This window comes from Oncorhynchus tshawytscha, linkage group LG14 (assembly GCF_018296145.1).
Source record: "Oncorhynchus tshawytscha isolate Ot180627B linkage group LG14, Otsh_v2.0, whole genome shotgun sequence".
In the NCBI taxonomy this organism is placed as follows: domain Eukaryota; kingdom Metazoa; phylum Chordata; class Actinopteri; order Salmoniformes; family Salmonidae; genus Oncorhynchus; species Oncorhynchus tshawytscha.
This window is the reverse complement of record NC_056442.1, coordinates 25,547,870-25,575,548: the sequence shown is the minus strand read 5'-3', so window position 1 is coordinate 25,575,548 and position 27,679 is coordinate 25,547,870. Positions and strand designations below refer to the sequence as shown.

The 27,679-nt window shown below is 41.1% G+C and overlaps 1 protein-coding gene across 2 annotated transcripts; it reads left to right on the top strand.

Annotated features, from left to right (window-relative positions):
* The first annotated feature begins 1,229 nt into the window (after nucleotides 1–1,229).
* On the top strand, nucleotides 1,230–27,679 carry LOC112266837 (myelin protein zero-like protein 2). Of its 2 annotated transcripts, none has more exons than XM_024444698.2 (5): nucleotides 1,230–1,483; nucleotides 19,868–20,037; nucleotides 20,326–20,536; nucleotides 20,884–22,584; nucleotides 26,954–27,679. In XM_024444698.2, the coding sequence occupies exons 1-4, from the start codon at nucleotides 1,357–1,359 to the stop codon at nucleotides 21,051–21,053; spliced, it is 678 nt and encodes a 225-aa protein (XP_024300466.1). In that variant the 5' UTR covers nucleotides 1,230–1,356; the 3' UTR covers nucleotides 21,054–22,584; nucleotides 26,954–27,679. The 2 variants fall into 2 exon arrangements, with proteins under 2 accessions (XP_024300466.1, XP_024300464.1); XM_024444696.2 differs by having other exon boundaries at nucleotides 20,884–22,626.

Sequence of the window (27,679 nt, the reverse complement as noted above, 5' to 3'; positions counted from 1 at the left end):
TGCTGCTGTTCTGGTATTAATTTGCACTTTTCGCACCAAAGTACATTCATCTCTAGGAGACAGAACGCGTCTCCTTCCTGAGCGGTATGACAGCTGCGTGGTCCCATGGTGTTTATACTTGCGTACTATTGTTTGTACAGATGAACGTGGTACCTTCATGTGTTTGGAAATTGCTCCCAAGGATGAACCAGACTTGTGGAGGTCTACAATTCTTTTCTGAGTTCTTGGCTGATTTATTTTGATTTTCCCATGATGTCAAGCAAAGAGGCACTGAGTTTGAAGGTAGGCCTTGAAATACATCCACAGGTACACTTTCAATTGAGTCAAATAATGTCAATTAGCCTATGAGAAGTTTCTAAAGCCATGACATAATTTCCTGGAATTTTCCAAGCTGTTTAAAGGCACAGTCAACTTAGTGTATGTAAACTTCTGACCCACTGGAATTGTGATACAGTGAATTATATGTGAAATAATCTGTCTGTAAACAATTGTTGGAAAAAGGACTTGTGTCATGCACAAAGTAGATGTCCTAACCGACTTGCCAAAACTATAGTTTGTTAACAATACATTTGTGGAATGGTTGAAAAATGAGTTTTAATGACTCCAACCTAAGTGTATGTAATCTTCCGACTTCAACTGTATGTAAATGTGATATTTCAGTTTGGGATTTTTAATACATTTGCAAAAAATTCTAAAAACCTGTTTTTGCCATGTCATTATGGGGTATTGTGTCTAGATTGATGAGGGGGGAAAACTATTCAATACATTGTAGAATTAGGCTGTAATGTAACAAAATGTGGAAATGGTCAAGAGGTCTGAATACTTTCCAAATGCACTGTATGTGGAACAAAACCCTTTTTTCCCCCTATGGTGGTCTCAATACATTAACAAGTAACCTATCATCGACGAGAGGAGAGATGAGGAGAAGTACTACAGGATTAACTCAACAGTGAACAAAACCCATGAATCGCACCAGAAATACAGTCTTGGAATGGAATGACAGTAAAAATGCCCACTTAGCAGAGATAATTAATTCCACTTTGGTTCAAACAACGTTAAAGTTGATTCAACTAGTGTGTGCCTAGTGGTTGTAATCCGAATAATGTAGTGTTTTAACAGGATGGACAAGAAGATTTGTCAACCTCAACTTGATAAGAATGGAGTAAATGACTCTGCCTGGAAAAGGTCACCGGTGGGAGGGCTTCGAAACGATGAAGGCAGTGCAAGTTGAGACGTGTCCCATATCGGCTGAGACTGCTAGTCAGTGCGTGTTGGATTGGGGTTTACAGACAGTCTAAACGACAGGTCCAGAAGAGTTCACTGAGTTTATAGAATCGAAGTGTCCAGTCCCTTCAGATGTTATTCGGGGGGTTGGTGGGGACTCCACAAGGGTCTGGTCAATTGGGTCGACTCCGGACACCTTTTCCAATGTGCGTAAAACGGTTTTATCTCCTCGTCCTCTTTTCCGGACTAGCAACTTCAGGTGAGTGTGCTGAGAAGTTATTTCGATTTATAAGCCTACTCTACTAACATTGAATGAATCCAAACAATGGAAACTAGTCCAAGAGAACAGTAATTGTGGTTATTAGTAATATCTGGTTATAGCAGTTTAGATCACATGGTTAGATTATGTTTGATCAGTAATTATTCTCCATCCCTCACTCGACACATCAGTACGAAGGTATGGTGATATTTGGGAGTAGCTGTTCTATACATTAGACCAGTGAAGTGGTGAAAACATTTACTCATACTGGTGCGTTAAGTGAAGTGGGAACTTGGGTCCATGCGCTGGCTTAGGGTTGGTCGTCTGAGCATTCCTACGTGATTATAAACTGCAACTTGCCTCCCCTTAATGACTTTACCGTATTTGTCGGTATTGAGGCAAAGACACATTGTCTTGAGGCTTCATGCAACATAATTCGTTTCCTGCTTTTGATAATGTATATCCGTGCTTGCGTGCTAGCAAATGGATCCCGAGATTTTGACTGCCCTTTAGGAAGGTCCACCTGTTTCCCGTGAACCAGTCAAAGGATGTCACAAGTGGCTCATATGAGCTACTATCTTGGCAGATGCACAAAGAACCTCGGTGGATCTGTAATAAACAGATTACAATGAAAATAGGTCAATCTTTAGGCTATTTAGTTATCATGTATAGAACTGAGCAAGCTAGACTAATTGCAGTTAGCGTCACTGATATTCCTCTGGAGAACAGTAGAGAACATTAGGCGTATTGAGAGAGGTATGCCTATTTAACCTTGACATAATCTCTGGAAGTGTCCAACTGTGTGCTATAAGTGGATTATATGCATAGGTGCAAGCTGCTTAGGTTTACATTGACATCATGTGCCAAGCAATAATTCATTCATATTAACAGAGTGCCTGACTAATTGTGCAAATAAAGATAGACAATATTGAGCAATTTACTGGGAATATTGAGCAACAAACTGTTGACACTTTTGACCATCACTAACACAATTGTATAAACTCTCACTCCTTCAAATGTTCATGTACATTTTCTTGATCACAGACATGATACCCCTCACCCTATGGGAATAATTTAGAATTTTACAAATATCTTGCATTTAGGTTAATAATCAATCTCATGCCTGTCCTCTGCACTATAGAGACTACGCTCGTGTCAGCACCATGCACAGCGGTTGAGGAACAATCTTGGTAAAGAGGAGTGCATTAATTCACTCTAGGTTGTTTAGGACAACTCTGGGCCAAAGAGAGAAGTTGTTTAGATATTGTAAATATCCCTGTTTCCCTGTTTAGCTAAAACATCAACAGGAAACTATCACAATACAATCTTAACCATTACGTGATATTCTGCCATTGGTGATAAATGTTCATTGGTGATAAATGTTCATTCTTGCCATGACTGGGTTTCCTTTCATAATGTATACCTAGGTTTCCTTTCTTCACTTTCCTACGTCTCAACCAGCCTATTTCATGAGCTCAAGAGCTCATGGACACGCAATCATGCATGTGTCGGCTTGTCCTGACAATCCTTGTTTACCATCTTGACATACACACACACACACACACACACACACACACACACACACACACACACACACACACACACACACACACACACACACACACACACACACACACACACACACACACAGGTTCAGAGTAATAATGAATTGCCTGTGCTGGTTACGTAACCTCCAGATATTTGGTTGGCCCTTTTAGCATAGTTAATCACATATAATTTGCCATAATAGAGAAGGGACACTTCTTTTCCGCCACTGTTATTAGTTCAGGGTCAATATCACTGAGGAAAGTTTTTTGACATGCTACACAGTCAACACACTTTTTATGCATAAAGTGAATGGGCTTCCCAGGGGCACAGTTGATAGTCACTTGGTCTATCTCAAGTTCCACCCTATAAGATAACCTCATAAAGTCAAAGGGTGAAACTGCTTTCTGGGCCTTTCAATGCAAAGCCACTCTTAAAACTCCTGATGATTTTTTCTTTCTTCATGAGAATGGGTTTGGCCCTAAGCTGAAACAATGATTTGATCTCATATCTACTTCCCTGTGCATGACAAAGTTGTTGTGGGGACAGTTCCGTTTTTCTCCAAACTATTTGTCAATAATGTAAGCAAAAGGAGTTCCAGTCAACTCTAGTGGGTTTGACTCCCGTTCCAGTCATTTAAGATAGCTCATCAGACTCATCTGATGTTGTTTATTCATTCATCAGGAAACAGCTAAGTAGTGTACCATGTTGGTAACACTGTACTTGACAGCTGACACAACTTGCCATAACCTGTTACAATATGGTCATAACACTGCCATGACATATATTTAGACCTGTTGTGACATATATTGTGTTATTTTATGGCTGGTTATGACACCTACGTAAGCGACACCTACAAACCTACCACACAAGACAAAACATTCCGTTACACCATAGTCTACATGTCAACAGTATGTCTATGTTATATAACATTTTTAAACTGACCATATGAAATTATCATTGTAATTCCACACAACTTGATGTCAGACATGCACCTACCCCAATGCTCCATTGCTGATGACTGGGATGAATGCAGGAGCAGATTTCAGGAGCAGGACAAGACACCCTCTTTTTGATTGATGGCTGACATAAGGGCATGTACGTGATTGGCCTATCTGGCTTTTTGATTATGATGGTCATGATGCTTCTTGACAGTGTCATAAAATATATTCTACAAGTTATTTAAAATATGATCTAAAAAAACAGGACTGTAAGGAATTCATTACAACAACAACAAAGGACTTAAGAAACAAACTTTCAAAAGAAAGGAAACTTGTTGCCAGGGGGAAAACATAAATTCAATAAATGTGGAGTTTGACACTCTTATGTAGGTGTCATAACCAGCCATAAAATAACGCAATATATGTCACAGGTGTAAATATATGGGCCATGACAGTGTTATGATCATGTTATAACAAGTTATGACAAGTTATGTCAGCTGTTATGTCATATTATGACATGTTATGACACTGGGGCAAAATTACATGTTCAAATTCATTGATCCATTAAAATATCTGCTCCAGAGTTATCCCCACCCCTAAGGCTCTATGACTACCTGTAAATATGGTGTGTGGAAAAGTTTTCTTCCAAGCATTAGAGTGTTATTGGTGTGGGTGGTAGTGAATTTGTTGCGTTGGACCTAGGCCCACTTAAAAGACTTTTCAAAAATGCACTTTACTCCAAAACAACAATCTGTGGAGAACTGCTTGAGTCAGTGTTGAGGCCAAGGTGGGAGAGGAGGTTTGATGGATTCAACTTTTATCCTTTCTTATCGTAAAAAACACTTTTCCAGGCCAATACTACAAGATGAATTGTAGTCTGTTAGTTCACCCCTGAATTCGGAAAAAAGGGGGAGAGAGGGCAGGAGGTAGAGAGAGAGAGAGAGAGAGAGAGAGAGAGAGAGAGAGAGAGAGAGAGAGAGGGGGGGTGGAGAAAGAGCGAGAGGGAGAGAGGGAGAGTTTGAGTGTGGTGTGTGTGCAGTGGCATGTATTCATGGATGCCAAGGGAAGCCATTCTTCCCCCCAAAATTTACCATGAAAAAAATTAACTAAATCATGTCTCTCTGTGTTTCATACTTTTCCTTCAATTCGCAAGAGGCTGAATGTATCTCACTGGAGAAAGCATCCGAGCGGGTGAAACAGTGCCTCTCTGTCTCTGACAGTATGTGTAGCGTATCTGATGCTGTCTGGTCAGAAAGAGCATGGCATTGTTTATTTTTTAATTTATTTATTCGTTATTTTACCAGGTAAGTTGACTGAGAACACATTCTCATTTACAGCAACGACCTGGGGAATAGTTACAGGGGAGAGGAGGGGGATGATGAGCCAATTGTAAACTGGGGATTATTAGGTGACCGTGATGGTTTGAGTGCCAGATTGGGAATTGTTGCCACCTGTAGCATTAAATGCAAGGGAAGCCAGCGAGCATTTGGCATCCCTTGATAATTCAAAATAACAATAACCAATCAGCTGACCTAAACTGAGTGAGCTCAGCTGTAAATGTTCTGGGCCACCAAAAGAAAAGTGTCAAGGGAAGCCAGTTTGGATTTGGCTTCAGACCAATCACATCACAACCTAAACGTCATTATTGACAGATTTTTTGTTGTTGTTGTTGCATTTCGTTGTGTTGTTGTCCTCCGGTGGCTAGATGGGGCGGTAGGGTAGCCTAGTGGTTAGAGCATTGGACTAGTAACCGGAAGGTTGCAAGTTCAAACCCCCCAGCTGACAAGGTACAAATCTGTCGTTCTGCCCCTGAACAGGCAGTTAACCCACTGTTCCTAGGCCGTCATTGAAAATAAGAATTTGTTCTTAACTGACTTGCCTGGTTAAATAAAAAAATAAAAGATACAGTGCCTTGCGAAAGTATTCGGCCCCCTTGAACTTTGCGACCTTTTGCCACATTTCAGGCTTCAAACATAAAGATATAAAACTTATATCTTTATGTTTGAAGCCTGAAATGTGGCAAAAGGTCGCAAAGTTCAAGGGGGCCGAATACCTTCGCAAGGCACTGTAGCTAGCTACAATCGTCCCTTTCCTAAATTAGCCATAGATAGGGATTTGGACTTGTGGTTTTACTTGATTCTCCACACTGGAGAATTAAGTACATTTAATATAACGGCGATTCTGCTCCAACCTTAAATTCATACATTGTGCCCCTGGCCTGAGAGGATGGAAGCTAGATGTAGTCGGCTAAGATTAACTAGCTGGCCTGGTGTATGAAAGGAAGGAAGTTAGGCTAGCAAGCAACTATTTTAGCCAGGTAGCCTAGGATAACACAAACTAAAAGTGTGTACTGTATGACAGAGAAGTTGAAAGGGTGCTTGAATAGTGGAGGCTGCTCCTGTTTTCTTTGCAACTTGCACTAACTCTCCGTGGTTTTAAATCAATAGTTAGTTGTTTAGTAGTCCAAAAATCTCTGAAATATTAACTTGATTGACCATGCTGTAGGTCATGTACTGTAACTGTTTGTTACTTGCTATATGTTTTGTGGAATTCAACGGACAGCTGTTGCTCTCCGGTTTTGTAATCAAACAAATGTGTGGTTGAATTTATTCTGCCACTGTGTCTTCTTATTGTCTCTGCCTTAGGGCTATATATCACTGTGTCAAGGCATATGAACTAACAGGTTATAGAGTAAACAACTCAATTATGACAACACATAGGTTGTAATAGGACTTTTTTTCTGGATTGGCTTCCCTGGTGATTTTACCCATGCACCGTGTGTGTGTGTGTGTGTGTGTGTGAGAGACAGAGAGAGTGAGAGTGAGAGTGATAGTGAGAGTATGTAGCTTGGCCTGTAAATGTAGGTTGTTACCTGAACTCAGCTCCTCCCTCCCACTATCAAAGAGCTCTTGTAAACGTAACCTGTGCTTGTGAAATCTCTGCCCACAAAGGAGCGAGGAGAGTCTTTGTAGTCTTCTTAGGTTTTGTGTTGTTATGTGTAGGAGACCCGGCCCAAGTGCTGTAAGAGAGTCAGGTTTTGTCCGGCGAACTAGGAGTCTGGTCCTAATAGGGGAAGAAAAACTAAACATAGACACGATGTAGGAAATATTGTAATGAACACAATTTCCCAAGTCCGAGGGGAGAGCCGTGCCGATCGGTTGAGTTACATCGTTCTTCCAGATCCAATGTAAACCCACCTTCTATTCACATTAAGTAACAACAACTCGTTAGATTTGCACCTACGGTACATTTCAACGCTTTTTGGTAAGGAAGGTACTCTGTACTGTGTTGATAACATCCACATGCACTCTCTACTGGAGACTGATACATTAATCAATCAATGACTATAATGCAGCAGATTGTTTGATTGAAGTTATTTGATGATTAAAAACACATATAGAGCCATAACACCGATTTAATAGCTACTGTATGCAGGTATTCACGGAGACCTTATAGACTAGAGAGAGCAAGAGAGCGAGAGAGCGAGAGAGAGAGAGAGTGAGAGAAAGAGAGAGAGAGAGAGAGGTAAGATAAACTGATCTTGGGCTAAAAGATATGCAGGGAGAAGATAATATTGACAGGTTCAAGCAACAGATTTAGAGCAATTGAAGGAACATGTTCATCCCAAAGTATGTCACTGCTGTAATAAATTATATCTACAAAAGTATGAAAATGACTCACTGAATGTGGATTATTCATACTTTTTTGGCATGGATATTCCTACTTTTTCTGTCTATCTTGTCTGCGACATACTGCAATCCCATACTGCAAGCCCATACTGCAAGCCTACTGCACTGGCATCCTCACGATATGCCATAAAAAAAATCACTGGACAATGGGTGTGGTCAGTAGACGCTAGAAGTCAAAGTCCCAATTCGAAATGTAAACAAGCAAACGAGCCCAACGGACAGAAAGACGGACAAACAAATAAACAGCCCCTTAATATCATCATCTCCAATCTCTCTGGCTGTTCCCACTGAATTCCCCTACATTGTCCCAGCTAGCATCTTTGGCTCCCTGGAAGTTGTGTGAACGTACGTTTTTGGTGTCCCATTGGTTCTGGGAACGAAGCCATACGTTTCCTGACCAGTAAAACGAGAATGGTTTAATTACAGACCGCTCCTTGATATCAAGTTACATCCAGTGATGCTTGCCATTGTTACCTAGCCATTTTTTCACGTCGGGACAAAAGTTGTTGACAACTGTAGCATTGTAGCTAAGCCTAACCCTAACTATTTTCCTAACTTTAACCTCATTTTCTTAACCTGCCACATTAATTCATCTAACTTGTCACGTTAATTATCCTAACCTGCTATGTAAACAAATCATCTGTGTCGAGAATAGGAATGACCACATCATGAAATGCCCCGAATTGTGGTCTGACAAAGTTTTGCTATGGTTTCCTAAAAGTTTTCCTGGGAGGTTTTATTAACGTTCTGAGAACACCAATTATAGTTTTTTTTAATGGAAAGTTTTCTTAGCATTCTCGGAACAAGGTATTATTTTAAATAGAACCATCTGGAAATCTGTAGGAAACATTATGCTGAAGTACTGAAATTCCCACAGAAGAAAGTCGTTTTTAATGTTCTCGGAACTATGTGAGTACATGACTTTAAAGAGAACCATGAGGAAACCTGTAGGAAACGTTATGCTGAAGTACTGAAATTGCAACAGAAGAACATTGTTTCGTAATGTCCTCTTTACTATTTGAGAACATTCCCAATTTCAAACCAGTTGGATAACATTTGTAGAACGTTACAAAAATTGAAATGAAATGTAAAAATGTTTGAACTTTTAAGAAACGTTCTGATAAAGTAATGAAATACCATTACATTTTTTTGTGAAGTTCCTTACTGTAAATGTGCTGAGAATGTTCCAAAGCCAAGCAAATATCCTGCACCATTCCCATAAAGAAAGGTTATGCAGAAGTACTGAATTTCCCACCTAAGAAACATATGGTTCTCAGAATGTTATTCACTAGCTGGGGGTATCCTGCACATTTACCAGAAACTTGTGGGAAGGTTGTATACAAAATAATTATAGGACAAATAATTTTAGGACAACCATGCTCTCACCAGGCTCTAAGAAACATACGGTTCTCAGGACATCCCACAAGGTTCTGGGAATGGTGCAGGATACCCAGCTAGGGCATAATGTTCTGAGAACCATATGTTTCTTAGGTGGGAATTTCACTACTTCAGCATTGCGTTTCTTACAGGTTTCCTCATGGTTCTATTTAAAGTAATGTTCTCAAATTATTCAGGGAACGTTAAAAAACAACGTTCTTCTGTGAGAATTTCAGTACTTCAGCATGTTTTCTGCAGGTTTTCTCATTATTCTATTTAAAGTCATGTTTTCAGAACATCAAGAAAACTTCAAACAAGAAAACATTAGTAATGTTCAAAGAACATTCTAAGAATGTTATTTAAAAGCATATACATTCTGTTCTCAGCGTCAATAAAACTCTATCCTCTATCTTGTTAATTTTAAGTATGTTCAGGTGTGTTGGCCGCTCCCACTAATTGGCCACACCTGATCTTAACCTTTTTACACACAAGTTCCAAACATCTCTAACAGTAGCCCCAGCGTGAGTTGTTTTATGCACGTGATGTCAGAATGCACTCAATGTTCCAAAATGTGATTGTTACGCAACAGGCCAGTTAACTGGGCTGAATGCAAATGATCTATAGGCTATGTTTCAACTTGTCAATTTCAAGTTTTATTTTCTAACAACAGTTGGAATTGAGGTGTGTTCCGCCGCTTCATTAACTCCATTTCACTGTTGCAGACAATTTATGTTTGAGGCTTTACTGAACCGGACAAACTTCTATCTTCGAGGAGAGCCTAAGCCATTCCTGAGTGTTTCCGCAGACATTTGCATACATTTGCGTAGTCTTGCACAAACTTTTTCCATGTGCGGCACATTTTCTGGCTGGCGCTCACATTGCTTTCATTGTTGTTTTCCTTACAAATAATAACTTTGGACATGTGTGCTTTTCTATCAAAGTAAGTGCCTTATTTTCTGTATAGTGTTTCTACTGTCACGCCCTGACCTTAGATATCTCTGTTTTATATATATTTTGGTTAGGTCAGGGTGTGACTAGGGTGGGTACTCTAGTGTTGTATGTCTACGGTTTTGTATGTCAAGGGTTGTTGTAGTTCTAGGGGTTTTGTATTTCTATGTTGCCCTGATATGGTTCCCAATCAGAGACAGCTGTTTATCGTTGTCTCTGATTGGGGATCATATTTAGGCAGCCCTGTTTCCCACTTTCTGTTGTGGGATCTTGTCTATGTGTAGTTGCCTGTCAGCACTCGTTTGTATAGCGTTTCGTTTTGTTATTTTGTTAGTTTGTTCAGTGTTTCATTCTTTAAATAAATCAGAATGTACGCATGCCACGCTGCGCCTTGGTCCGATCCTTACGACGAACGTGACGGTAGCAGACAGTATATGTGTATGGAGCATAATGTATTTACAGTTCTATTTACATGTTTTTAAGTGCTGGCGACAAATAATGCATTCTGATAATTGCATAGATTGTAATGGATACCTATGATGTGTGTAAAATACTTTTTTGAAGGTTGTACTGATTATGATGAGCTAATGCTAAGCTATTTGCCAGCTATGTGTGGTGCCATGTTTGTTGACATTATACAATGCATTGTGGGTGTCACGTAAATGTCTGTCAGACCAAAGATATTATAATGAGGTGACGGAATGGTTCACTCATCTTTTGAGTAAACATCCGAAAGTGAATGAAGGGAAGTGAATGATATTAGATGAAACACCCCTTTCAACATGCATACTGCATATAGACCAAACTTATCTTGTCTCCTGTTATCTTTTGTTGACCCAAAAAAACAAACATGGTGGCGCGCACAAACTACCCATCGTCGAATTACATTCGATTTTTTAGAAAGTGTGTTCTGCCTCTTCACTCCATTTCACTGTTGCAGACATATGTTTGAGGCTTTTCTGAAATGGACAAACTTCTCTTTTCGAAATGATCAATGGTGAACTCACCTGTGATGTGATGAATTGTAAATAGGAATTTCTATTAGCTAATTCATATTGTAGTTTCTGAACGCTTGTGTTATGTCAGTCTTTCCTCAGTTAGCGCTAGGACTAATGTAGCCTCCATTTTCTGGTTTGGATGATTGTGTTATGCTGTCACGACTTCTGTGAATGTCCAAAAATAAACTGGTCACATTCAGGACCAAGCTTTGTAAGGACTGTGTTTGTGCAAAATGTTTCTGTGGAAAAAAACAGTGTGGCCAGCTGAAAGTGTGGCAACCGACTGTTGTGTCAGTTAAAACTGGGCATTCTAAATAAGTGTTCTAATCACACCGGTTTGAGGGTAAGCTGCAGGGACCACTGTAGAATGATCACGCTCATTTGTTGGTACATGTCAAAGTGCTTGGTACGTGGTGAGTGCTTGTTTCCTTTGAAATGGGGTCTGTTTGAATAGACAAATTAAATACATGGCATGCGAGCTCCATCCTGGTGGCACAGTGGACTGTTTTCATGGCTACAGAACTGAGGTTTGAGTCTCATTGATGCCGTGACACCATAAAAAAAGAAACGTGTTTGCATGATTAATGCTTAATCAAATACATTTTCTTGCGACCTATCTGTGCTTGGAGTTAAAAACAGTTAACACAAACTAAGCAATCAGTGTGTTCTCAGAACAGTTTTTTAATTACCTTCAACTAACCTATAATTTATTAAAACCTCCCAGTAAAATGTTGTCAGAACCTCCCTTCAACCTAGAAATGTAAGTTCCTAGAACAGGTGAAATTTTCACTTCTGTTCTCAGAACGTGTAAAAAACATTCAGTTTTACCAAACGTATTGTATGGCTTCATTCCCAGATCCAATGGCAAACCAAAAACATACGTTCCCACAACTTCCAAGGAACCAAATATGCTAGCTAGGCAGCTTATAATGTCAACAATTGCTTTCACTTGATAAAAATTCAAATGGTATGCATCTCATAGTGCGATCTTTAAGATGATTACCTAACATACTTGAGTTTGGATGAACCCACTGTAAATAGGTACTGTGTGAGAACCAGTTTAGTCTACCTCCCCTTCCCTTTCCGCTCTCCAACTCCCCCCCCATCCTCCGTGCTCCAGTTTCCTGGTGGAAGATAAATGTGTTGGGGAAGGAGGGTGATGCTGGCCTATGTGCGGTAGCCCCATTCCCCTCACAACAAAAGCCAGTGTGGAGTCTGCTGTGGACAGACAAAGTGATTGGCCCAGGTCTGAGCCTCCTCCTCGTCCTCCTTCTGCCAGCCACGGTCATTAACTGGGACTGATATAGACCAAGCTAGCCAAATTTTGCCATTTCCCGAGGCAGGCCCAATCAGTCTGCCGCCACCAACCCCCCCCCCACCCCCAGCCACCGCCACCCACAACATCCCCTCAAGGATTTTGGGCAATTTAAAACACATTAGGGCCAGGGGGAACTGGGTGCGCTCCTCTGGTGTTGGTGATGAAGGAGGGCCTCTCTGTCTAATGTACAGTGGGGCTGGTTACTGGTAATGTGGCCTACAGGAAGCCCTCTGCACTGCTGATAAGGAAAATACAGGTTCCTGGGGAGCCGAGCCCAGCAGCTGTTTTCCCAGCTACATGCGTGAAGTCATTAGATGAACAAGCATCCAGTCTTTATGGACCCATAGGCTTATAGCCATATCAAAAACCCTCTCAGCACGGGAGGGATGTCCAATAGTCCATTGTCCAATCAAATCCAATTTAATGCGCTGAATACAACAGGTGTAGACCTTACCGTGAAATGCTTACTTACAAGCCCTTAACCAACAATGCAGTTCAAGAAATAGAGTTAAGAATATATTTACTAAATAAACTAAAGTTTAAAAAATATTATTTTTTAAAGTAACACAAGAAAATAACATAACAATAATGAGGCTATATACAGGGGGCACCGGTACCGAGTCAATGTTAGTCGAGGTCATTTGTAGAGTGACTATGTATAGATAATAAACAGCGAGTAGCATCAGTGTAAAAAGAAAGGAGGGGGGGGGGTGTCAATGTAAACAGTCCGGGTGGACATTTGATTAATTGTTCAGCAGTCTTATGGCTTGGGGGTAGAAGCTGTTAAGGAGCCTTTTGGTCCTAGACTTGGCACTCTGGTACCGCTTGCCATGCGGTAGCAGAGTCTATGACTTGGGTGACTGGAGTCTTTGACAATTTTGTGGGCCTTCCTCTTGCACCGCCTAGTATATACAGTGGCTTGCGAAAGTATTCACCCCCTTGGCCATTTTGTTGCCTTACTAGGGTAGCCTAGTGGTTAGAGCGTTGGACTAGTAACCAAAAGGTTGCAAGTTCAAATCCCTGAGCTGACATGGTACAAATCTGTCATTCTGCCCCTGAACAGGCAGTTAACCCACTGTTCCTAGGCTGTCATTGAAAATAAGAATTTGTTCTTAACTGACTTGCCTAGTAAAATAAAATAAAATAAACAAGCTGGAATTAAAATATATTTTGGGGGGGTTTGTATCATTTGATTTACACAACATGCATACCACTTTGAAGATACAAAATATTTTGTTATTGTGAAACAAACAAGAAATAAGACAAAAAATACCAGAGAACTTGAGCGTGCATAACTATTCACCCCTCCAAAGTCAATACTTTGTAGAGCCACCTTTTGCAGCAATTACAATCTCTTGGGGAATGTCTCTATAAGCTTGGCACATCTAGCCACTGGGATTTTTGCCTGTTCTTTAAGGCAAAACTGCTCCAGCTCCTTCAAGTTGGATGGGTTCCGCTGGTGCACAGCAATCTTTAAATCATACCACAGATTCTCAATTGGATTGAGGTCTGTGCTTTGACTAGGCCATTGCGAGACATTTAAATGTTTCCCCTTAAACCAGTTGAGTGTTGCTTTAGCAGTATGCTTAGGGTCATTGTCCTGCTGGAAGGTGAACCTCCGTCCCAGTCTCAAATTTCTGGAAGACTGAAACAGGTTTCCCTCAATAATTTCCCTGTATTTAGCGCCGTCCATCATTCCTTCAATTCGGACCAGTTCCCAGTCCCTGCTGATGAAAAATATCCCCACAGCATGATGCTGCCACCACCATGCTTCACTGTGGGGATGATGCTCTCGGGGTGATGAGAGGTTGGGTTTGCGCCAGACATATCTTTTTCCTTGATGGCCAAAAAGCTCAATTTTAGTCTCATCTGACCAGAGTACCTTCTTCCATATGTTTGGGGAGTCTCCCACATGCCCTCTCTTGGCAGGTTTGTTGTGATGCCATGTTCTTTCAATTTTTTAATAATGGATTTAATGGTGCTCTGTGGGATTTTCAAAGTTTAAAATATTTTTTATAACCCAGCCCTGATCTGTACTTCTCCACAACTTTGACCTGTTTGGAGAGCTCCTTGGTCTTCATGGTGCCGCTTGCTTGGTGGTGCCCCTTGCTTAGTGGTGTTGCAGACTCTGGGGCCTTTCAGAACAGGTGTATATATACTGAGATCATGTGACACATAGATTGCACACAGGTGAACTTTAATTAACTAATTATGTGACTTCTGAAGGTAATTGGTTGCACCAGCTCTTATTTAGTGGCTACATAGCAAACGGGGAAGATGTGGATATCGATTAAGGCATCCCTATGCACCTCTCTGATTCAGAGGGGTTGGGTTAAATGCGGAAGACACATTTCAGTTGAATGCATTCAGTTGTACAACTGACTAGGTATTTCCCTTAAATGCACATTTTTGTTTTATGTTGCAAAATGTTTTACTATGGTGTGCCCTAATGAATACAACCCTGTACTAATGCTCATATCTTCCCAGAGGTTTTAGAATACTAGATCATGATCTGCTTGGTCATTGGGTTGAACAGCATCCCTGGTGCCTACCCATATAAAAGGGATATTGCACTCTACAAAATGTGGTTTGGCCATCCATTTTAACGGGACAGAACACTTCTTCTAATTACACTGAACAAAAATATAAATGCAACATGTAAAACGTTGGTCCCATGTTTCATGGGCTGAAATAAAATATCCCAGAAATGTTCCATACGCACACATTTGTTCACATCACTGTTAGTGAGCATTTCTCCTTTGCCAAGATAATCCATCCACCTGACAGGTGTGGCATATCAAGAAGCTGATTAAACAGCATTATCATTACACATGTGCACCTTGTGCTGGGGACAATAAAAGGCCACTCTAAAATCTGCAGTTTTGTCACAAAACATGTCACAGATGTCTCAAGTTTTGAGGGAGCTTGCAATTCGCATGCTGACTGCAGGAATGATCACCAGAGCTGTTGGCAGATAATTTAATGTTCTTTTCTCTATCATAAGCTGCCTCCAACGTTGTTTTAGAGAGTTTGGCAGTACATCCAACCGGCCTCACAACCGCAGACCATGTGTATGGCGTCGTGTGTGCGAGTGGTTTGCTGATGTCAACGAACACAATTACATTTTATCAATGGCAATTTGAATGCACAATTGTACTGTGATGAAATCCTGAGGCCCATTGTGAGGCCCATTTGTTTTTAAAGGTATTTGTGACCAACAGATTCATATTTGTATTCCCAGTCATGTGAAATCCATTGATTAGGGCTTGATGAATTTATTTCAATTGACTGATTTCCTTATATGAACTGAAATTGTTGCATGTTGCATTTATATTTTTGTTCAGTATAATAACCTAGAGCAGTCCAATAAATTAGTCATGAGACTAATTTAGAATATTTAAATGTTATTATAAAATAAATAGCTTGTCAGATTCATTCCTCAGTCCAATTGATTTTGTTGTTTCATCCTAAATTATTTACAATAAGGTGAAATTATTGTTATTCGTACCCTGTTTGAACTACCATGGCAACACACACACACACACACACACACACACACACACACACACACACACACACACACACACACACACACACACACACACACACACACACACACACACACAAAAAGAAAGAACACAAAGCACACAGAGCAATCTTAACTCGGACAACACCTGAACAGAATAAGCCGGGCTTCTGATTTAACTGGGGCCAAGATCATTTAGTACAGTTTTTTTCATTCGCTTTGTTGCTATTTAACACGTATGTGAAATTTCAAAACACTTAGTACAAAACTCCACACTGGTAACACTTGTAATGCTGCAAGTCTTATTCTAAACCTTATATTGTGCATTAATTTTGTTTGTAGACATGTCTCACCACACAACCATTGATCCAAAATATAAATATACTGATATAATTACAACATAGGTGTACTGTATTAAAATTAGTTAAATGAATGAAAAAACATCATGATTGGAAGGTACTAGTTTGCATCAAGCCTGTCTTGAGCATTTGACCATTGGTTCTTATCTACATTGCAGTAAATGTCCAGGGCCAAACGGGCACCCAGGGCATGTGCCCCGTGGCCCCCGACCTCTAGAAAGCCCCCAACCCCCCCAAAATGGCCCTGTTGTCACACCCTGACCATAGAGAGCTTTTTATTATCTTTGTTGGTTAGGTCGGGTTGTGACTAGGGTGGGTTATCTAGGTGATTTATACATCTATGTTGGCCTGGTATGATTCCCAATCAGAGGCAGCTTTTTATTGTTGTCTCTGATTGGGGATCATATTTAGGCAGCCATTTCCCCATTGTGCTTTGTGGGATCTTGACTATGTATAGTTGCCTGTGTGTCACACCCTGACCATAGTTTGCTTTGTATGTTTCTATGTTTTGGTTGGTCAGGGTGTGAGCTGAGTGGGCATTCTATGTTACATGTCTAGTTTGTCTAGTTCTATGTATGGCCTGATATGGTTCTCAATCAGAGGCAGGTGTTCGTCATTGTCTCTGATTGGGAACCATATTTAGGTAGCCTGTTTGGTGTTGGGTTTTTGTTGGTGATTGTCCTTGTTCCTGTCTGTGTTACTTTGCACCAGTATTAGGCTGTTTCGGTTTTTGTGTTACGTTTATTGTTTTTGTATTTGATTCGTGTTTACTTTGTTTTATTAAACATGGATCGCAATAGCCACGCCGCATTTTGGTCTGACTCTCTTTCACCTAAGGAAAACCGTTACACTGTGAGCATACTTGTAGCTTCACGTTTCGTTTTCTTCGTTTATTGTTTTGTTTTGCTCTGCTTTGCTTTGAGTTTCACTAAGAAATAAAAAGATGTGGAACCCAGATCACGCTGCGCTTGGGTCCACTTATTATAACGAACGTGACACCTGTAAATGTCCTCATTGTTCATGCACCTGGGGAAAAACGTTTTTGCATGGCGAATCCAAGCCTCATATAGGTCTGGATTGATGTCATTGCATGCCTCATCCATGGCCTGAAGGAGGGTGGTATGCTTATGTCTAATGTGACTCAGTTCACCAGAGTTGTGGGTTCAATTCACACTGAGACCACATACAAAAATGTGTGGACTCTTATCACTGCGTAAATGGCATATAAACAGTGTTTTCCAATGCAATTTTAGTAAAGCAGTGTCAAACCCCCCCCAATCAAGAAGACCCCAGCAACTTAATTTTGTAAACTTATTTACTTATACCGTTGTTACATACAGTTACATTATTATAATTCTCTAAGTCTTCGGTGATGTTTATAAAGTGTAATACTATGATGCAAACTCCAAATGGAATACATTTCAACTCTACAGTATATCTGACATGGTACAGGGGTCTTTTTTTAAGCCCATAAACATGTGTGTGAGCTGTATACATTTTTTCAAAGTAGATTTGTTTAAGATTACCAAGAAACACTCTGGGTGACCCTGATGTATCCCACTGCAGTAAAAGGATCGTTATTGGCCTCCCCCTCAACGTCAGCAAGACAAAGGAGCTGATCGTGAACTACAGGAAACGGAGGGCCGAGCACGCCCCCATACACATGGACTGGGCTGTAGTGGAGCGGGTTTGAGAGCTTCAAGTTCCTCTGTGTCCACATCACTAAGAACCTATCATGATCCATACACACCAACACAGACACGACAATGCCTCTTCCCCCTCAGGAGGCCGAAAAGATTTGGCATGGTCCCTCAGCTCCTCAAAGTTATACAGCTGCACCATCAAGAGCATCTTGACTGGCTGCATCACCGCTTGGTATGGAAACTGCTTGGCATCTGACCGCAAGGCACTACAGAGGGTAGAGCGTATGGCCTAGTACATCACTGGGGCCGAGCTTCCTGCCATCCAGGACCTCTATACCAGGCGGTGTTAGAGGAAGGCCCCAAAAAATGTTAAAGACTCCACCAACCCAAGCCATAGACTGTTCTCTCTTCTACTGCACAGCAAGCGGTACCCATGTACCAAGTCTGGAACCAACAGGACCCTGAACAGCTAATCAAATGGCTACCTGGACTACCTGCATTGAGCCTTTTTTGGACTAACTCTCTTGCACTTACTCTATGCACACATATGCATACTGATGCCACACACTCACACATACAGTCCTCACACTGACACATACACATACACCACATACACTGCTGCTACTGTCTATCTATCCTGTTGCCTAGTCAGTTTACACCTACCTATATGTACAGTACATCGCTACCTCAACTACCTCGTCCACGGCACATCGACTCGGTACTAGTACTCCCTGTATATAGCCATGTTATTTTCTACTCACTAAAATATATAGTCATGTTATTTTTACTTGTTATTTTTATTAGTTATTCACTGTATTTATTCCTCGTGTCACTATTTCTGTTTTCTTTTTTATCTTTAACTCTGCATTGATGGGAAAGGACCCGTAAGTAAGAGTATCACTGTTAGTCTACACATATTGTCTATGAAGCATGTGACAATTAAAATTTGATTAAGTTATAGTAAAATGAATTTTAACAAATGAGAAGACAATCATATCAAAAGTAATGTGAGCATTGCATTATGAAAAGCAATGACTTTATATGAACATGTATTGCAATGTGAAACATTTATTTCTAGATGAAACACTGATTAAGTTTGGTGAAAAGTGACTGTATGATTTGATTTTGTGGTGTGGTAGTTAGTAAATTGAAAATGTGCTTAGAGTTTTGAAGCAACTGTCTTTTCAATGATCTGTTTTTAGTTTTGTACTAAGAGTTGTGAATCTCATACTTATGAAAATTGCACTGTGGAGATTATAACAGAACATGGCCAAGATGTTCAAATGTTCATAAATGACCAGCATGGTCCAATAATAATAAGGCAGAACGGTTGAAACTGGAGCAGCAGCACGGCCAGGTGGACTGGGGACAGCAAGGAGTCATCATGTCAGGTAGTCCTGAGGCATGAACCTAGGGCTCAGGTCCTCCTCCGAGAGAAGAGAGGGATGTCCTTGTCTCATCGCGCACTAGCGACTCCTGTGGCGTGCACGCTGACATGGTCGCCAGGTGTACGGTGTTTCCTCCAACACCTTGGTGCGGCTGGCTTCCGGGTTAAGTGGGCATTGTGTCAAGAAGCAGTGCGGCTTGGTTGGGTTGTGTTTCGGAGGACGCACGACTCTCGACTTTCACCTCTCCCGAGTCTGTACGGGAGTTGCAGCGATGAGACAAGACTGTAACTACCAATTGGATAAGATAGGGGAGAAAAAAGGGCACAAAAAAATGCAATAATAGTTAATAATGTCTCTTCCTGGGACTGTGTTTGTGTGTGTGTGTGTTTTTGTGTGTAGACCACACTGCAGACTCCATTATGTGGGTGTCACTCAATCCATTATCTGGAGCAGGGAAAATGCTGCCAATTTTTTTCTCTCTTTAATTTCCAGCATTTTCTCTGTAATGTGTGGGTGTGAGCATCTGTTGGTACACAAACATCCATAACATACAGTATTGATGTTGTATGTATGTACTGTATGTTATGGATGTATGTTTACTAGTGTTTCTGTTGCATAACTACTATGCTGTGCTGTGTTCCTGTGGCTTCAGGCGTGTTACCGGTCAGTGGGATGAGGGTGTACACGTCAGGGGAGGTGGAGGCGGTGAACGGCACAGATGTGCGGCTGAAATGTACCTTCCAGAGCAGCTCGCCCATCACCCCAGCAACGCTCACTGTCTCATGGAGCTTCCGCCCCCTCGAACCTGGCCGTGAGGAGTCAGTGAGTCACCCTGGCTGATTGTAGAACCCTCTGGGTAGTTCAGAGACTGTGTGTGTGTTTATAGTCTGCATTCTGTTGTTTGTCAAGGACCTCTGAGTCAACCATCAACCTCCTTGTCAGCGTCATTTAGGAATCTGGCTGAACCGTTTAGAAAAATTACCTTGTTTTGGAAACGCTATTGTTGGAGAAGCTCTATTAGAGGCAACAATCTAGTAAATTAGATGCAATTAACTGCCCTCTAATGAGATGCAATTTGATCTCATTAAGCATTGTGCCAATATATGCCAGGTGTTCTACTACCATGAGAGGCCTTACCCTCCCCCAGAAGGGCGTTTCCATAAGCGGGCGACATGGGCGGGTGATATCATGGGGCGGGACGCCTCCATCGTGGTGCGTGAGGTCAAGTTCACCTACAACGGGACGTTCAGCTGCCAGGTGAAGAACCCTCCGGACGTCCACGGCAACGCGGGGGAGGTGAAACTGACCGTGGTCACCACAGGTTAGTGTCTGTCTACTGTGAAGCGTACAAGGGTGCTGGGTTAAAATATACTGTAGCCGTGTCTGCTGTCCAATCTTTGGCCTCAGGCTGTGAAAACCTCACAGCAATCTTTACAAAACCAATCTGGCCCATTTGTCATTTATTCAATCCAGCAGCTCCCTTCTCACTGTAGGTACGAGCTGACATTGTAATGGGATAATATGTTTGCTGTTGATACATTTAAAAAAAAATCCTAAAACATCCCATAAGGTCATCATCATGTACCTCCCCTGGGAACCAGCCATCTATTCCTGTTTGAGTAGAGAGTTTCCATTTAGTCTATTTATTTCCCCCTCTTTTCTTTCCAGCCTCCTTCTCTGAGATTGTCATTCTGGCTGTAGCCATCGGGGGCGCCATCATGCTGATGGTCATCCTCCTCGTCATCATCATGTCAATAAGGCAATGTCTCAAGAAGAGACAGGAGGAGTGGGTGGAAGAACTGCCTCGCAGAGAGAGAAAGGACCCTACAGTGTGGTAAGACGGAGAGAGCGAGAAGGAGCGAGAGAGAGTGGGATCTCTCCAACCTGTCTTCCCTCTGGCTGGGCTCTGTGGTGCTTACTTCTGGGACAGGGCTCAGTCAATTGCTCGGTCTGCGTGGACACTCTCCTCCGAACCTAGCTTTGGAACCAAAACCTGGACCTATCGTTGGGCAGATGTTTTTACAAAGAGCAGACTTCAATGCTAAAAGTGCCTTAGAATACTACTGTAGATTATCCATCTGCTGGATCCTGTATCTTACCGCCATGCACCTTCTGGAAAGACAGTAGGCCTGCATTAATATTTTCCTGTATATCAAATGGGCTTCTTAACACATTTCCTGTTTAAGTGTAGATGTTTTATGAGATAGTTGTGGAAAATAATGTACAATATTTCTATTGTGATTTACTACTACCAGTTTCAAACTAACATCTGCCAAATCATTTTCCAATCGCATAGGACTTAGTAAGCCAATGCCCATGGTTGTATAGGTACCAGCAGTCTCTCTCTCATCTGGCTCAATGCATTTCAACCACAAGTCCACGACAAGATGTCTTTACATTTCTGTCTTAGTTTACTGCTGGCTGATCAATGATATTATTTGATTTTGTCCTGAAGTGATTTTGTATTTCTAAACAGATGTGTTTTTTTTATCAGTGAAAATGTTCAACTACTGCAGAAATACTCAAAATGCTGTCAATATTCACTGCAAGACCTAAGGCACTTGCATAAAGCAGACATTTCTCAAATATTATAATCAACATACAGTTGATTATATCAACATTGTTAAATCATTATTTTCAAATTATTAAACAATTCAAATAATTTACTATTTCACTATGACTGTCACTGTATTGTAGTTTTTTCACCTTTAGACGGTTGAAACCTTATGTGTCTGTTTTAGACAGTGCAATTATGGTCAGTTGAACACATCAAATGCTATATCAGTAGTGTTCTTTATCTATGGTCTATGGATGAAGGGACTACTTTGCCTCTCATTCTGTTGGGTTTTCAGATCCCTCTGCATTGGGTGCTTCTTTAGGTTTCAATTTAAACAACGTCATGTGTAACCACATATGCCTCACCAACAAAAGCCAACTCTACTACTTGGCGATGGAAGTATTTTTCTTTTACAACAACAAAATCCAGACCAATTGATTGATCCCGATCAAACATGGTGTTCCAAGATGGTATCGCTTGAAGAGTTGTTCTTTTCCTATTCATTGAAGAGGTGGCTGCCTCTCATCTAAAAGGCAAATTCATGCTCAACCTTTCCCGATTTTGATCTCTGCGTGTGCGTATGTTCGTGTTTGTGTGTGTGTCCCTGTTCCTGGCCTTGTCCTCTGTGTGTGTGTGTGTGTGTGTGTGTGTGTGTGTGTGTGTGTGTCTTAGCCACCCTGCAAGGGCCATCCACCTGTATATGGACGATGACGTGCTAGAGGTTGACAGCTCGGACGGTATGATCTCTGAGGCCAGCACTAAGGACCCCAGTTCCTCTGAGGAAGACGACAGGAGCTCTGACTACGACGGAGGTGATGACTCTGACTGAGATAGGGACAGTGGCACCACAGGAGGTTGGTGGCACCTTAATTGGGGAGGATGGACTCGTGGTAATGGCTGGAGCAGAATAGGTGGAATGGTATCAAACACATAATTTCCATGGTTTCCATGTGTTTGATGCCATTCCATTCGCTCCGTTCCAGCCATCAGGAACGGAGCAGGGCTGGTTTAATGCAGGGTCTTACAGGGACTGAAGCCCCTTGGCCCAAGCCCGTAGAGCGCCCAAGAGACATATATATATATATATATATATTCAACTGATATATACACAGTATATATATATATATCACAGGAGGTTGGTGGCACCTTAATTGGGGAGGACGGGCTCATGGTAATGGCTGGAGTGGAATAAGTTGAATACACCACACACATGGTTTCCATGTGTTTTATGCCATTACATTCGTTCCGTACCAGCCATTATCATGAGCCGTCCTCCCCTCAGAAGCCTCCACTGATGTAGTTATATTATTATTTATCCAACCACCGGAGCCCACTCTCAATGTTCAAAATACCTGAGCCTAATTTAGCCACAGAGGATCAATAGTTTCAAAAAAAGAACTGTGGATGAAGTTTTATCACAAGCCCATACAGGTAACTCCTAAAATAAAGTTAACATAAAGTGTCTTAAAAGGTATCGATTCTACAAGTGGACCTAAATCATGCCAGGAAAATGCACCGCACACCATAACATATACTTTGTGTCTTTCATTACTCAAGTATTTGCTTTATTTTGGCAGTTACTAGTATGTTTACAGTCGGGAAGGCTGCAATTTAGGCAGCAAGCGCGCCAAATATACAGCTTGTCGCGTTGTGCCCATAGACATACAATCCATAGAAAGGTATTGTAAACTCTTACCCTGGCAATTTGACTGTTAGACTCATGGGTACAATAGCAATGGCTGCGAGTCCTGATTTGAATGGGAACTGCCATCTATGGATTATATTATACAGTGGCAAGAAAAAATATGTGAACCCTTTGGAATGACCTGGATTTCTGCATCAATTGGTCATACAATTTGATCTGATCTTCATCTAAGTCACAACAATAGACAAACACAGTCTGGTTAAACTAATAACACAAACAATTATACGTTTTCATGTCTTTATTGAACACACCGTGTAAACATTCACAGTGCTGGGTGGGAAAAGTATGTGAACCCTTGGATTTAATAACTGGTTGTCCCTCCTTTGGCAGCCATAACCTCAACTAAACGTTTTCTGTAGTTGTGGATCAGACCTGCACAACGGTCAGGAGGAATTGTGGACCTTTCCTCTTCAGTTCAGCAATATTCTTGGGATGTCTGGTGTGGACCGCTCTCCTGATGTCATGCCACAGCATCTCAATTGGATTGAGGTCAGAACTCCAGAAGGTATATTTTCTTCTGTGGAAGCCATTCTGTTGATGATTTACTTGTGTGTTTTGGGTCGTTGTCCTGTTGCATCACCCAACTTCTGTTGAGCTTCAATTGGCGGACAGATAACCTTACATTCTCCTGCAAAATGTCTTGATAAACTTGTGAATGTATTTTTCCGGCGATGATAGCAAGCTGTCCAGGCCCTGAGGCAGACCCAAACCATGATGCTCCCTCCACCATACTTTACCTTTGAGGTTTTGATGTTGGTGTGCTGTGCTGTGCCTTAGTGTTGTGTGTTCCTCCAAAAAACTCAACTTTAGTTTCATCTGTCCACAGAATACTTTGCCAATATCGCTGTGGAACAACCAGGTGCACTTTTGCAAACTTCAAATGTGCAGCAATATTTTTATTGGATAGCAGTGGCTTCTTCCGTGGGGTACTCCCATGAACATCATTCTTGTTTAGTGTTTTACGTGTATGGTACTCGTCAACAGAGATGTTAGCATGTTTCAGAGATTTCTGTAAGTCTTTAGCTGACACTAAGATTCTTCTTAACCTCATTGAGCACTCTGCGCTGTGCTCTTGCAATCATCTTTGCAGGACGGCCACTGCTGGGAGAGTAGCAAAAGTGCTGAACTTTTTCCATTTCTATATAATTTTTTCTTTCCGGTAACTGATGAACATCAAGGCTTTAAGAGATACTTTTGTAACCCTTTCCAGCGTTATGCAAGTTAACAATTCTTAACCTTAGGTCTTTTGAGATCTCTTTTGTTCGAGGTATGGTTCACATCAGGCAATGCTTCTTGGGAATAGCAAATTCACATTTTGTGAGTGTTTTTTATAGGGCAGGTCTGCTCCAACCAACATCTCCAATCTTGTCTCATTGATTGGACTCCAGGTTAGCTGACTCCAAGCTCCATCTATTCAATATTGACAAGAAAAATACAATAACTTGTGTTATTAGTTTAAGCACGCTGTGTTTGTCTATTGTTGTGACTTAGATGAAGATCAGATTAAATCTCATGACCAATTTATGCAGAAATCAAGGTAATTCAAAAGAGTTCACATACTTTTTCTTGTCACTGTATATGGATTATATAATATTTCAAAAATACATTCGAAGGAAAAACATATAGTTTGGAAACCAAATGCCTACTGCTGAAAAGAGAACCAATCGGTCTGTAGAAACCTTTTATCAGTAACTCCCAAGTAGCTTATCTTGAGATAGACTATTGCCACGACGAGCACATTTGGCCATCACCGATGAGTAGCCTATGGCTTCATCTTCATCATTGGGTGAGTCAGTGTGCCACTGGAAAGTTTATTTAGTAGCCTACTGTACATAGAGTTGATGTCGAAAGTTTACATACACCTTAGCCAAATACATTTAAACTCAGTTTTTCACAATTCCTGACATTTAATCCCAGTAAAAATTCCCTGTTTTAAGTCAGTTAGGATCACCACTTTATTTTAAGAATGTGAAATGTCAGAATAATAGTAGAGAATGATTTATTTATTTCATCACATTCCCAGTGAGTCAGAAGTTTACATACACTCAATTAGTATTTGGTAGCATTGCCTTTAAATTGTTTAAGTTGGGTCAAATGTTATGGATAGCCTTCCACAAGCTTCTCACAATAAATTGGGTGAATTTTGGCCCATTACTTCTGACAGAGCTGGTGTAACTGAGTCAGGTTTGTAGGATCCTTGCTGGCACATGCTTTTTCAGTTCTGCCCACTAATCTTCTATAGGATTGAGGTAAGGGCTTTGGGTTAGCCATTCCAATTCCTTGACTTTGTTGTTCTTAAGCCATTTTGCTACAACTTTGGACGTATGCTTGGGGTCATTGTCCATTTGGAAGACCCATTTGTGACTAAGCTTTAACTTCCTGACTGATGTCTTGAGGTGTTGCTTCAATATATCCACATCAGTTTCCTGCCTCATGATGCCATCTATTTTGTGAAGGGCATCAGTCCCTCCTGCAGCAAAGCACCGCCAGAGCATGATGCTGCCAACCCCATGCTTCATGGTTGGGATGGTGTTCTTCGGCTTCCAAGCCCCCCCTTTTTCCTCCAAACATAACGATGGTCATTATGGCCAAACAGTTCTATTTTTGTTTCATCAGACCAGAGGACATTTCTCCAAAAAGTACAATCTTTGTCCCCATGTGCACCATAGTCTGGCTTTTTATGGCGGTTTTGGAGCAGTGGTTTCTTCCTTGCTGAGTGGCCGTTCAGGTTATGTCAATATAGGACTCGTTTTACTGTGGATATAGATACTTTTGTACCGGTTTCCTCCAGCATCTTCACCAAGGTCCTTTGCTGTTGTTCTGGGATTGATTTGCACTTTTCGCACCAAAGTACTTTCCTCTCTAGGAGACAGAACGCGTCTTCTTCCTGAGTGGTACGATGGCTGTGTGGTCCTATGGTGATTGTACTTGCGTACTATTGTTTGTACAGGTGAACGTGGTACCTTCAGGTGTTTAGAAATTGCTCCCAAGGATGAACCAGACTTGTGGAGGTCTACAATTTTTAATTCTGAAGTCTTGGCTGATTTAGTTTGATTTTCCCATGATGTCAAGCATAGAGGCACTGAGTTTGAAGGTAGGCCTTGAAATACATCCATAGGTACACCTACAATTGACTCAAGTGGTCAGAAGCTTCTAAAGCCATGACATAATTTTCTGGAATTTTCCAAGCTGTTTAGAGGCACAGTCAACTTAGTGTATGTTAACTTCTGACCCATTGGAATTGTGATAAAGTGAATTGTAAGTGAAATAATCTGTCTGTAAACAATTGTTGGACAAATTACTTGTGTCATGCACAAAGTAGATGTCCTAACCGACTTGCCAAAACTATAGTTTGTTAACAAAAAAATTGTGGAGTGGTTGAAAAACGAGTTTTAATGACACCAACCTAAGTGTATGTAAACTTCCGACTTCAACTGTGTACACTGACTGTACAAAACATGCTCTTTCCATGACAGACTGACCAGGTGAATCCAGGTGACCTGTGATTTCTTAATCCAGCCCTGCCTCTGAGCATGGCAGCCAGGACGACATAACAGCAGGGATCAGGAGACGAGAACATGAGGGGAATGCCTTTACAGTATTGTATCTCAAGCGGTGTATGTTTGAAGAGTCTAGAACAAGAATACATCAGAATCCTATTGGATGTAGATGATGATGAAGTTTTAGAGGTAAAATAGGAAGCACCAGGCAGCATAGCAGACTAGTATGGCCCAAATCAGGACAGAGGGAGAGGGACAGAACACTGCTTCCTGAATGAGTTGAGAGGAGCTGCAGAAAGAAAAAAACTGGGATCTCACTTAACAAAAGGGATGTATTACATCAAGAATGTTGGACTGATTTGAATAGTGTTCCGTTTATATGGAAAAATAACAAGTCTTACAACGATGATTGACTGTCCTCAGTGCTCGCCGGGGTGCGTGGGAGTTGAAGAGTCGCATGCAGTCAGATCTGAAAACCCTTTGATTCCAAAAATCTCCTTGAGACTTTTTATTTTATTAACGGAGGATGCATCCTACTCACATTTTACCGTACCACTCTTTTACAGAATTTTGTTTTGTACAACTGAGAAATGTGTTTTTTGTCTCTGCATTTTAGACACGCAAGAAGTATGTTCTCCTGTTGTTTAAAAAAATCCAAGTTAATGTTATTGTTTGATTTATAATAAAATTCCTTTTACTGAA

Bases quoted from the DNA above. Each gene is read 5' to 3' on its own strand.
- LOC112266837 (XM_024444698.2), top strand. From the start codon at position 1,357: ATGTTATTCGGGGGGTTGGTGGGGACTCCACAAGGGTCTGGTCAATTG. The intron at 1,484-19,867 runs GTGAGTGTGCTG...CTGTGGCTTCAG, and splicing joins TTCCGGACTAGCAACTTCAG to GCGTGTTACCGGTCAGTGGG. The intron at 20,038-20,325 runs GTGAGTCACCCT...AATATATGCCAG, and splicing joins AACCTGGCCGTGAGGAGTCA to GTGTTCTACTACCATGAGAG.